Source organism: Ciconia boyciana, chromosome 28, assembly GCF_034638445.1.
Source record: "Ciconia boyciana chromosome 28, ASM3463844v1, whole genome shotgun sequence".
Lineage (NCBI taxonomy): Eukaryota > Metazoa > Chordata > Aves > Ciconiiformes > Ciconiidae > Ciconia > Ciconia boyciana.
In genome coordinates this window covers 2,167,643-2,178,691 of record NC_132961.1, presented here as the reverse complement: position 1 = coordinate 2,178,691, position 11,049 = coordinate 2,167,643, and the positions used below count along the sequence as shown (strand labels likewise).

The window sequence follows — 11,049 nt, the reverse complement described above, 5'->3', positions numbered from 1 at the left end:
ACGGGGCAGGGGTGGAGCATAGATGTGGGGGTGCCGTGGGGCAGGGCGGAGGAGGTGGCAGCACTGTGGGGCTGTGGTTTCGGGGGGGAGCCGTGGTTTTGGGGGCCGAGCCGCTCCCTTCCTGCCGGGCCCCACTTCTGCATTCGGGGCGGCAGCAGCGCCATGGGGACCCACGTCCTTGTCCTCGTCCTCGGTGGGGCCGGGGGCGCGGGGGGGGGTCGGGGGGACATTGGGGGGACACGGGTACCACCGTGTCCCCCCCCCCCCCGTGTCTGTCTCCGCAGGCTGCTGGGTGTTGGGGCCATGCGGGGCCTCGAGCCGTGAGTACCCTGGGGTCCGGGGGACACGCTGTGGGGCTGGGGGGGACAAAGGCGGCCACCCATCCCCCCGCCCCCTCCTGCCGTGTCCCACAGCCCCCGTGTCCCCCTGTCCCCAAGCTCCCGGCTCCCCCACCCCACAGCCCCAGGGGCCCCCATGTCCCCGTCCCACAGCCCTGGGGCTGGTGTGTCCCCATGTCCCCACCCCTCGTCCCCAGGGCTCCGGGGTCCCCACATCCCCGTCCCCCTGTCCCCAGGCATTTGGGGTGCCCGTGTCCCTGTCCTTGGGCTTCCCCCATCCCTGTCCCCAGGGGGTCCCCCCATCCCCATGTCCCAGTCCCGAGCTCTGGGGTCCCCCAGCCCCACCCTTGTCCCCAGCTCTGGAGTCCCCAGTGTCCCCCGTCCCCTCCCCATGGCTCCGATGTCCCCGCGTCCCCCTTCCCGGAGCTCTGACGTCCCCCTCCCCAGCTCCGGCGTCGCCGCCTCCCCTGTCCCCCCATCTCCGGGGTCCCCACGTCCCCCCGTCCCTGTCCCCAGCCCTGGAACGTCCCCAGTTGAAGTCCCTGGTGGAGCCATGGGTGCCGGTGGGCCAGCACCTCATCCTGCAGTGCCTCGGCCCGGGGCCCAGCTTCATCCTGCACGGGAACCGCTCGGAGCCGACCGTCATCGCCGCCAAGGAGTTCGCCACCTTCACCATCGTCGCCACCACCGCCGCCGCCGGCGTCTACACCTGCAGCTGCCAGGACCCCCCCGGCCCCCCCGGCCCCCCCAGCAACCCCGTGGAGGTGGTGGTCACTGGTGAGCGGGGACGCTGGGGAGCTGGGGACCCCCCCTGTGTGTGTGTCCCCCCCCCGTGACCCCGCTGCGATCCCCCCCCAGACCCCCACCTGGAGTGCCCCAAGCTCTCGCTGCCGCCGCTGCAGCCGCTGCCGGTGCCGCAGGGAACCAACGTCACGGTGGTCTGCAAGGGGCCCCCCAGGGCCGCCATCTTCCGGCTCTACCGGGGGGGCCCTGCGGGCATCGTGGGGCAGGTGGGGGTGTCGGGGGGCAGCGCCTCCTTCTCCCTCCAGTCCCCCAAGCAGGGCGCCTACGTCTGCACCTACAGCCCCGAGGGCGGGGGCGTCTCGCTGCCCAGCCCCCCGCTGCTGCTCCTGGTGGAAGGTGAGGGGGGGCACCCCCAAACCTGGGGGAGGTCCGAAAGCCGGTGGGGGCTATTAAAGGGGTGGGGTGGTGGGGAGTCCCCAAATTCAGGGGGTGCCCTGGAAGTCAGGGGTTATGGGGGGACCCCACCTCCAGGGGTTTGGGAGGGGCACAAACAAGGAGGGGGAGACCCCCGAACTCAGGGGGTCTGGGGGACCCCCAAGATGAAGGGGTTGGGTGCAGCCCCAAAACACAGAGGATTTGGGGGGGTCTTAAGGGTGAGGGGATTCCCCAAATCCAGGGGGCTGGGGAGGCCTATTAAAGGGGTGAGGGGGAGTCCCCAAATTCAGGGGTGTCCTGAAAGTCGGGGGTTACAGGGGGACCCCAACTCCAGGGGTGGGCAGCAAAAACAAGGAGGGGGGAGTTTGCCCTTGGGGGAAGGGGCTGGGGGCACCCCCCAAAGTCTGGGGGAGGGGGGAGTCTGGGGACCCCCAAGATGAGGGGGTTGGGGCAGCCCCTAAATCCAGAGGATGTGGGGGTCTTAAGGATGTGGGGAAGGGGGATCCCCAAATCCAGGGGGTGGGGAAGGGCTCAGGCTGCCTCCGCAGGATGGGGGAGGGTTCCCCAAATCCAGGCTGGGGATCCCTCAAATCCCCCTGGGGGCAGCCGGGGACCCCCCCAGGGCAGAACGGGGGGGAGGGGGGGGCAGGTTTTGGGGTGCCCCCACCTAAAACCCCTCCCCTCACAGGGAGGCTGCCACCCCCAAGGACCCCAACTGGCCGGGCTGCAGTCACTGGAAGGGGTCCTACTGAGCCCCCCCGCCGTGCCGGGGACCCCCCCCGAACACCGGGGGCCCCCCTGAACACTGGGGCCCCCCGCTTCAGCTCAATAAAGCAGCATTACCCGCACGCCTGGGTCCATGTCGATGCCCCCCACGTGCAGAAGGGGAGGGGGGGCTGGTCCCCCATAAGTGGGGGGCTCTGGACCCCCATAACAGGAGGGGGAGGGGGTTCCTCTCCCTGCCCCCGCCAGTGAGACGCAGACCCCGGAGAATTGGAAAAATCGTTTAATTAGGGGGCGGCGGGGGAGGGGGTCCCCGACTCTGTTTGACATGGGGGGAGGGGCCCCTGTTTTTGCCAATACGAAACGCCACGGGGGAGGGGTGAGCGCTACGACGAGAAACCAGCACTGGGGGGGAAGGGGAAGAGGGGGGATGAGGAACCGCCGAAACAAGAGAAAAACAAAAACAACAAAACCCCGAAAAGAACAAAAAAAAAAAAAAAAAAAAAAAAAGAACGGGGGGTGGGGCAAAAAAAAAAAAAAAAAAAAAGGGCTGGGGGTGGGGGGCGCTGGGGCCCATCCCCCGGCCCGGCCCCCGCCGGGGGCTACCAGAAGTCGCGGCGGTGGTAGGAGTCGGGGTCGCAGTACTTGGTGACGACGACTCTGTTGGCGAACTTGCGGCCGGTGAGGCCCTGCATCGCCTTCTGGCAGTCGAACACCGAGGTGAACTCCACGAAGATCTGGGGGTGCGGGGGGTCAGGGGGGGCAGGCGGGCGCCTGCCCCCAGCCCCTGCCCCACACGTCCCGCCCCACAGCCCCTGCCCCACGTGGGAACCCGCTGTCCCCCCCCGGGGGAAGGGTTAGTCACTGTCCTGCTGCCAAATCTCGGGGCGTCGGGCGCTGCCCCTGTCCCCCGTCCCCACGGGGCGTCGGGCGCTGTCCTCAGCCCCACGGCCACGTCTCTGTGGGGTTCCCAGGCCCTGTCGTGTCCCCACGGGGCACGGGGGTGTCTGGGAATTGTCCTTGTCCCCACTGCCACGTCCCCGGGTGACCCTAGGGTGCCTGGACGCTGTCCTCGTCCCCACCACCACATCCCCGGGTGACACCGGGGTCCCTGGGCGCTGTCCTCGTCCCCACTGCCACATCCCCAAGTGACATTGCGGTCTCTGGGCACTGTCCTCATCCCCACCGCCACATCCCCGGGTGACCCTGGGGTGCCCGGACACTGTCCTTGTCCCACTGCCACGTCCCCGGGTGACACTGGGGTCCCTGGGCGCTGTCCTCGTCCCCACCACCACGTCCCCGGGTGACACCGGGGTCCCTGGGCGCTGTCGTCGTCCCCACCGCCACGTCCCCGGGTGACCCTGGGGTGCCCGGTCACTGTCCTCGTCCCCACCGCCACGTCCCCGGGTGACACCGGGGTCCCTGGGCGCTGTCCTCATCCCCACTGCCACATCCCTGGGTGACACCGGGGTCCCTGGGCGCTGTCCTCGTCCCCACCGCCACGTCCCCAAGTGACCCTGGGGTGCCCGGACGCTGTCCTCGTCCCCACTGCCACGTCCCCGGGTGATGCTGGGGTCCCTGGGTGCTGTCCTTGTCCCCACTGCCACGTCCCCGGGTGACACCGGGGTCCCTGGGCGCTGTCCTCGTCCCCACTGCCACGTCCCCGGGTGACACCGGGGTCCCTGGGCGCTGTCCTCGTCCCCACCGCCACGTCCCCAAGTGACCCTGGGGTGCCCGGACGCTGTCCTCGTCCCCACTGCCACGTCCCCGGGTGACGCTGGGGTCCCTGGGTGCTGTCCTTGTCCCCACTGCCACATCCCTGGGTGACACCGGGGTCCCTGGGCGCTGTCCTCGTCCCCACTGCCACGTCCCCGGGTGACACCGGGGTCCCTGGGCGCTGTCCTCGTCCCCACTGCCATGTCCCCGGGTGACACCGGGGTCCCTGGGCGCTGTCGTCGTCCCCACCGCCACGTCCCCAAGTGACCCTGGGGTGCCCGGTCGCTGTCCTCGTCCCCACCGCCACGTCCCCGGGTGACACCGGGGTCTCTGGGCGCTGTCCTTGTCCCCACCGCCACATCCCCGGGTGACACCGGGGTCCCTGGGTGCTGTCCTCGTCCCACTGCCACATCCCCGGGTGACACCGGGGTCTCTGGGCGCTGTCATCGTCCCCACCGCCACGTCCCCGGGTGACACCGGGGTCCCTGGGCGCTGTCGTCGTCCCCACCGCCACGTCCCCAAGTGACCCTGGGGTGCCCGGATGCTGTCCTTGTCCCCACCACCACATCCCCGGGTGACACCGGGGTCCCTGGGCGCTGTCCTCGTCCCCACCGCCACGTCCCCAAGTGACCCTGGGGTGCCCGGACGCTGTCCTTGTCCCCACCGCCCGCCAGGCTGTCCCCGTCCCCTCCCCCCATCTCCGCGGGGCGCCCGGGCGCCGTCCCCATCCCCATCCCCCCCCCCCCTCCTCGTCTCCCACCTTTCCGCATCCGGGCACCTCGACGCCGTCGACGGGCCGGGGGATCTCGATGGACTTGACGAGCCCGTACTTGCCGCACTCGTCGCGCACGTCCTCCACGATCTCCTCGTACTCCTCGTCGTCCAGCAGCTCCTCGGGCAGCACCATGTTCATCAGGCACAGCACCTCGGTGGGGTGGCCGCCCATCTGCACCTGCGAGCTCATCAGCCCGGGCACCTGCAGCGTCACCGGGGTCTGGTTTATCGTGCTCTGGTGAGGGGGCGGGAGGGGGAGGGGCGACAGCGGGGGGTTAGGGGTGACGGGACCCCCGCCCGAGACGGGGGAGGGGTGTTTCCCCCAGACCCCTCCCCGGGGATCCCCGGCTTCCCAGAGACGGCGGCGAGGCGTCCCGCCGTCCCCGCCCGCCCCCCAGCGCCGCCCACCCCCCCCTGACCCCCCACCCAGCTCCCTGGGGACGAGGGGTCCTGGTGCCCCGCACCCCCCGGGAGAGGATCCGGGCGTCCCGGATGCCCCCGCACCCCCCAGATCGCTGGGGGTGGGGACGAGGGGTCCCGGGTGCCCCATGCCCCCAAGAGGACCCGGGCGTCCCGGTGGCCCCAGACCCCCCGGGGACCCCCCAGCTCCCTGGGGACGAGGACAAGGGGTCCCGGTGCCCCCGCACCCCCCCGGGGACCCCCAGATCACTGGGGGTGGGGACGAGGGGTCCTGGCACCCCCCCGGGGGACCCCCACATCACTGGGGGACACGGACGAGGGGTCTTGGCACCCCCGCACCGCCCCGGGGGAGCACCCAGGCGTCCTGGTGTCCCCGCAGCCCCCCCCGGGGACCCCCCCAGCTCCCTGGGGACAGGGACAAGGGGTCCTGGTGTCCCCATACCCCCCTTTGGGGACCCCCGGATCACTGGGGGTGGGGAAGAGGGATCTTGGTGTCCCCGCATCCCCCCTTAGGGACCCCCATGCCCCCCAAAAGAACCCCGGCATCCAGGGTCCCCTCCCGAGGAGCCAGGCGCCCTGGCACCCCCACACCCCCGAAAGAGGACCCAGGACCTCCTGACACCCCCGCACCCCCCAGGGACCCCCAGCTCGCTGGGGACAGGGACACGGCGTCCTGGCATCTCCGTACCCCCTCCCCTCCCGCCAAGACCACCCAGGCATCCTGGAACCCCTCCCCACCCCCTCAAAAAGGACCCAGGCCCCTCCCCCATGCCAGGGGACCCCCCAGCGTCCGCCCTGCCCTCCCCCGCCCCGGGGGACCCCGGCGTCCGCCCCCCACTCACCAGGGTGGCATTCTTGGCCCCCACGCTGGCCCTCTGCACCAGCAGCTTCTTGTCACCCAGCTGCATCCCATTGAGCCCCGCGATGGCCTGGGGGGGACACGGGGGTCACCGGGGGGTTTGGGGGGGGCACCGTGGGGTTTGGGGAACCCCCACCCAAATTTGGGGCACCCCAAGAGACCCCAAACCCGCAGCAGGACACAGAAATTCAAGTTCGGCAGCTCCTCTCTCTCCTCCCAAAGAGGAATTTGGAGGGGGGTTGGCTCCGTCCCCCCCCAAAAAGCAGCACGATTTTAGCGGGGGGGGGGCAATGGCTGCACCCCCCCAGGGCACCCCGAGGGGCTTGGGGCGTCCCGGAGCCCTTCGGGGGGTCTCCAAGCCCCGTCGCGGGGTCCCCACAGCCCAGCAGCATCTCCCCGACGGCCTTTAGGGCACGTTTCGGGGTGTTTTGAGAAGATTTCAGGCACAGAAAGCCCTGGAAGGGCCCGGAGGGGATCGGGGGGGTCAGGGGGGGTTTTGGGGTCCCGGGGGGGGGTTTGGGGTACCTGGTCGGTGACGTTGATGTCGACGTACTCGCAGAAAGCGTAGCCCTTGGAGAGGCCGGTGGCACTGTCCTTCACCAGGTTGAAGGCTTTCAGGGGCCCGAAGGACGTCAGCAGCTCCTTCACCTGGGGGGGGGCATGATCGGGGGGCACGGCGGCTCTGGGACCCCCCGCGGCACCAGGGACCTCCCCCCGGCACCGGGGACCCCCCCCCCAAGACACCCCGGGGGTCCCGGCTGCTGCCCCCCTCCCAGTTCCTGCCCCCATTGATGGAGAGCTCAGCTGGGGGGGGGGAGGAAATAGGGGTCCCCCGGCCCCCCCTCCACTGTGAAACCCCCCCCAGGTTTGGGGGGGCTCTGGGGCCGCCCCCTCACCTGGTCGTCGTTCAGGTAGTTGGGGAGGCCCCCGATGAAGAGCTTGTGAGCGGAGTCGGGCACCACTGTGGAGACGACGCCTGGGGGGGACACACAGCTGTGAGCTGGGGGGACATGGGGGGGGCTGAGGGGGACACGGGGGGGGGCCCCCAGGACCAAACCAGCCCCGGGGGGAGCCCCAGCATGGCCTGGGTCTCCGGGGGGGGTGGGTAAAGGGCACCGAGAGCCGCCGCCCCCCCCCCAAATCCCTTTTGAACAACAAACAACACACCCCAAAAAAAGGGGGGACCCTAGAGCGCCCCCTTCCAAATCCCGTTTTGGGGTGGGGAAACAGCTCACCCCAAAAGGAGGAGCCCCGGGGGGGCCCCACAGCCATTTCCCCCCATGGAAGAAAGAAGAGCCGGCCACAACGAGGAAAGGAGCCCCAGGAGGGGTCCCAGCGCTGTGTGCCCCCCCCACCCCCCCAAATCAAGGTGTGGGGGGTGGCCCTGGGGGTTTTGGGGTCCCCCCCTCACCCGGCACGTAGACGGAGGGGTTCTCCGACATGCCGGGCAGCGGCTGGTAGTCGTGGGGGCGGCGGATCTTCAGCGACTGCCCTTGGAAGATGATGCCGTCGAACGCCATCGCCTGCGTGGTCTCGTCCACCGAGCGGAACTGGGGAGGGGGACACAGGGACCGGTGACCCCCCCGCGGGCGCCACGACCGCCCCCCCCGTCCCTCTCGAGCCCGTTTTACCTCCAAAAAGGCGAAATTCTTGTCCTGGTTAATTTGCACGGCCAGGACGGGGTTCCCCGGCGCCTGGGTCAGCCCCCCCAGCCGCATCTGGGCGTTGAAGAAATCCATCATGGCTTCCTAAAATGGGGGGGGGGGGGGACAGAAAAAAGGGGGGGAGGCACAAAGAAAAAGGTCAGGCCAAATCGTGCACACCCCCCCCAGCACTGATGGGGGGGGGGTTGGGGGGGGCAGCACAAGTTTGGGGCCGCATCTGTAAAGAAAAAGAGAGAGCGGGGGTCTGCACTTGAGCTCTGCGTATTGCGGAAAAGTGAGGGGCTTGGGGGGTTTTGGGGGGGATTTGGGGATGGGGGGTTGGGGAGGGGGCTCAGCACCATGGCCGCTGGGAACGCCCAGGAGGTGCAGAAGCAGTGGGGGCTGGGGCTGAACCCCTCGTATGGGGGGAAACGGGGGTTTGGGGGGTAGGGAAAAGGAGGGGGTTGGAGGGATTGGGGGGTTGAGGGGGACAGGGGAGCTGCGTCTTGGGGAGGGGGGGTGCAAGGGTTTGTTCCCGAGGCCTCGCGGCGGCGGCTCCTCCATCGGCGTCCCCAAACCCCCAGCCCCAAATCCTGCCCGTCCCCCCCACCGCCCCCGATACCTCGGTGATGCCGAAGGGGATGTTGCCGACGTAGAGGCGCCGCGCCTGCCGCGTCATCTGGCTGCCCACCACCGGCACCGGCGTGGGGGTGACGGCCAAACCGTCGGGGGTCATGGTGGGCAGCAGCGCCGTGGCCGGGATCTGCCCCGCGGCTGGAAAATTGGGGGGAGGGGGGAACCGTCAGGGCCTGGGGGGCTCTGGGGGCTCTAGGGGGCCCTGGGGGGTTTTGGGGGGCCCTGGGGGCCCGCGCACCTTGCATGGCTTTGTACTGCATGGGGGTGATGTGCTCGAAGCCGGGGGGGCACGTCCCAGTACTTGCGGATCTTCTTCTTCTTCTCGTGGCGGGGGAGCGGCTGGGGGGCACAGTGGGGTGAGGGGGTGGGGGCTGAGCACCCCCTGCGCCGCCCCCCGGCACTGACAGACCCCCCCAGACTCACCTCAGGGGTCCCGAAAGGCTCAGGGGTGACCTGCGAGGGAAAAGAGACCCCGTTACGGTGGCTGCCAGGCCTGAACCCCCCCCTTTGAATAGCGTGGGGGTCCCAGCCCCGCTGCCCCCACCCCCACCCCCCAGGCGCCCGGGCGCTACCGGCGTCGCCGGCGGTCGCGGGAGACGCTGCGTTGATCCCGGTTCCTCCGGTCCCGGCTGCGGCTGCGGCGTTTCCGATCCCGGCTGCGGGAGCGGCTGTGGCTGCGCTTCCGGTGCCGGTTCTCCTTGTCACGCTCTGGGGGGGGGACGGGGGGCACGAAACGGTGTGGGGAGGGGTCTGCACCCCCCCCCAAACTCCCCTCCCTCCCCCGGGGGCAGCCCCCCCCTCCCCCCAGGCCTGGGGCCCCCCCTCACCACGGGCTGGGGGTTTCCATCCCCTCATGGGGGGCACAGGGACCCCGGGGGAGCACATGGCGGGGGAGGGGGCAGCACGTGGGGCCCCCAGGACGCTGCCCCTCTCAGGACACGCCAAAATAAGGGGAGGGGCAATAATGGGGGGCACCGTGACCCCCAGGCACCGCAGCGGGGGCAGAGAGAGTGCTGAAGGAGGGGGACACGACACCCCCAACTGGAGCTCAGGCTGGGGGCGCAGGAGCCCCTCTTGGGGGAGGGGAGGGAAGAGACCCCAAAGGGGGCGCGGGGGAGACCCCCAGTAGGGGCGATGGGGGCAGCCCCAGGGGACCGGGGCGGGCCCCCCCTCACAGGGAGCGCCCCGGGCGGGGGGACACAGACCAAGGGGGGGGGCGGGGACCCCCACAAGAGCCGGGTGGGGGCGGGGCGGGCACGGCGGCGGGTGGGGGAGGGGCGGCGGCGGCGCGGTGGGGGCGGGGCGCCGCCCCCGCCGGTACCTTGTTTGTTCTCGTTGAGCTGCCGCTCGAATTCGTCGAAGTCCGACATGGCGGCGGCGGCCCCGGCTCCAGCTCCAGCCCCGGCCCCGCTCCCGGTTCCCGGTTCGGCCTCGGCCCCGGCCCCGCTCCCGGCTCCGACCCCGCGCAGGCCGCGGCGGCACCGTCCCCCCGCTCGGCAACGCTCGGGCACTTCCGGCCCCGCGCTCGGCAGCTTCCGGCCGCCGCTCGGGGCTCCTCGGGCCACGCTCGGCCCTTTCCGGCGGCGCTCGGCTCTTTCCGGCGGCGCTCGGCTCTTTCCGGCGGCGCTCGGCCCTTTCCGGCGGCGCTCGGCCCTTTCCGGCGGCGCTCGGCCCTTTCCGGCGGCGCTCGGCTCTTTCCGGCGGCGCTCGGCCCTTTCCGGCGGCGCCCGGCCCTCCCCGCTCGCCTCTCGCTGCTCGGCTCTTTCCGGAAGAGCTCGGCTCTCCTCAGGGTCCTTCCACCACCCTATACGCCACTTCCGGCGGGGGCCTCACTGACTTCCGGCCGCCGCTTCGCGCCTCGGCCACAGGGGACGGAAGGGAACGGCCGCGCTCCGCCGCCCCGAGGGCCGGGTTCCGCCGCCTCCGCCCCTCCCGGTGGGCGCTGGGACAGCCCCGTTGCCCGGCTCGGTCCCGCCCGGCCGCCACCTCGGCGGCGCTTCCGCTTCCGCCGGGGCAACTTCCGGCCGGGTGGCCCCGCCCTGCGCCCCTTCGGCACTTTCCGCCGCCGCTCGGCATCACTTCGGCTCCTCCCGCACCAAGCGCGAGCCCCGCCCCTTTCCGAGCAAGCGCTTCCGGCAGGGAGCGGAAGTGCCGTCACGGGGAGGCGGGGCCACGCCTGCCACACCCCCCCGTGACAGCGGGAGGGGTCCGTGACCCCCTGACCCCCCAAACCCCGTGACCCCTGACCCCCTGACCCCAGAATTGACCCCTGACCCCCAAGGAGCCAGGCGGACGCCCCGCGCTTCGCCCCGCTCTTTATTCGCCGCTGCCCGCGGGGTTTTTCCCCCTTTTTCCTCGTTTTCTCCTTTTCCTGGTTTTTCCCTGGGCTGGGGGAGGGGCGCGGGGACACGGCGGGGGAGGGGACCCCGGGGGAGGGGGGCAGGACCCCCCAGAGCCCGGCCTGAGCCCTGGGGGTCCCACCCCACTGGGGGGTCCCATGTGGGTCTGGGGGATCCTGTCCCCCTGGGGGCGTCGGGGAGGGGTCCTGTCCCCCTGAGGGACGGGGGTCCCTGGGGTCCGGTCCCCTGGAGGGGTCTGGGGGGGCTCTTCCCTGTGTGTGTGTGGGGTCCCATCCCCTGAGGGGGGGTCGGGGGTCCCGTCCCCCTTGGGGGGTCTGGGAGATCCCATCCCCTGGGGGGAGGTCCCTTCCTCTGGAGGGTCTGGGGGAGGGGAGGTCCCTTCCCCTGGGGGGGGGGAATCC

The 11,049-nt window shown here is 71.3% G+C and overlaps 2 protein-coding genes across 2 annotated transcripts; one reads left to right on the top strand and one right to left on the bottom strand.

Moving 5' to 3' along the window:
* Nucleotides 1-93: 93 nt before the first annotated feature.
* On the top strand, nucleotides 94-2,359 carry LOC140644719 (platelet glycoprotein VI-like). The gene is made up of 5 exons (XM_072847782.1): nucleotides 94-193; nucleotides 285-320; nucleotides 855-1,115; nucleotides 1,197-1,479; nucleotides 2,206-2,359. Exons 1-5 carry the CDS (start codon nucleotides 163-165, stop codon nucleotides 2,267-2,269), a joined length of 675 nt encoding a protein of 224 aa, XP_072703883.1. The 5' UTR covers nucleotides 94-162; the 3' UTR covers nucleotides 2,270-2,359.
* A 418-nt stretch (nucleotides 2,360-2,777) lies between these two features.
* Nucleotides 2,778-9,797, bottom strand: U2AF2 (U2 small nuclear RNA auxiliary factor 2). The gene is given in 12 exon segments (XM_072847785.1): nucleotides 2,778-2,977; nucleotides 4,717-4,965; nucleotides 5,993-6,079; nucleotides 6,535-6,657; nucleotides 6,906-6,985; nucleotides 7,421-7,559; nucleotides 7,641-7,757; nucleotides 8,275-8,426; nucleotides 8,527-8,576; nucleotides 8,578-8,627; nucleotides 8,839-8,996; nucleotides 9,610-9,797. Coding segments are annotated over 12 exon segments (1,389 nt in total). The 5' UTR covers nucleotides 9,659-9,797; the 3' UTR covers nucleotides 2,778-2,842.
* Nucleotides 9,798-11,049: the final 1,252 nt, after the last annotated feature.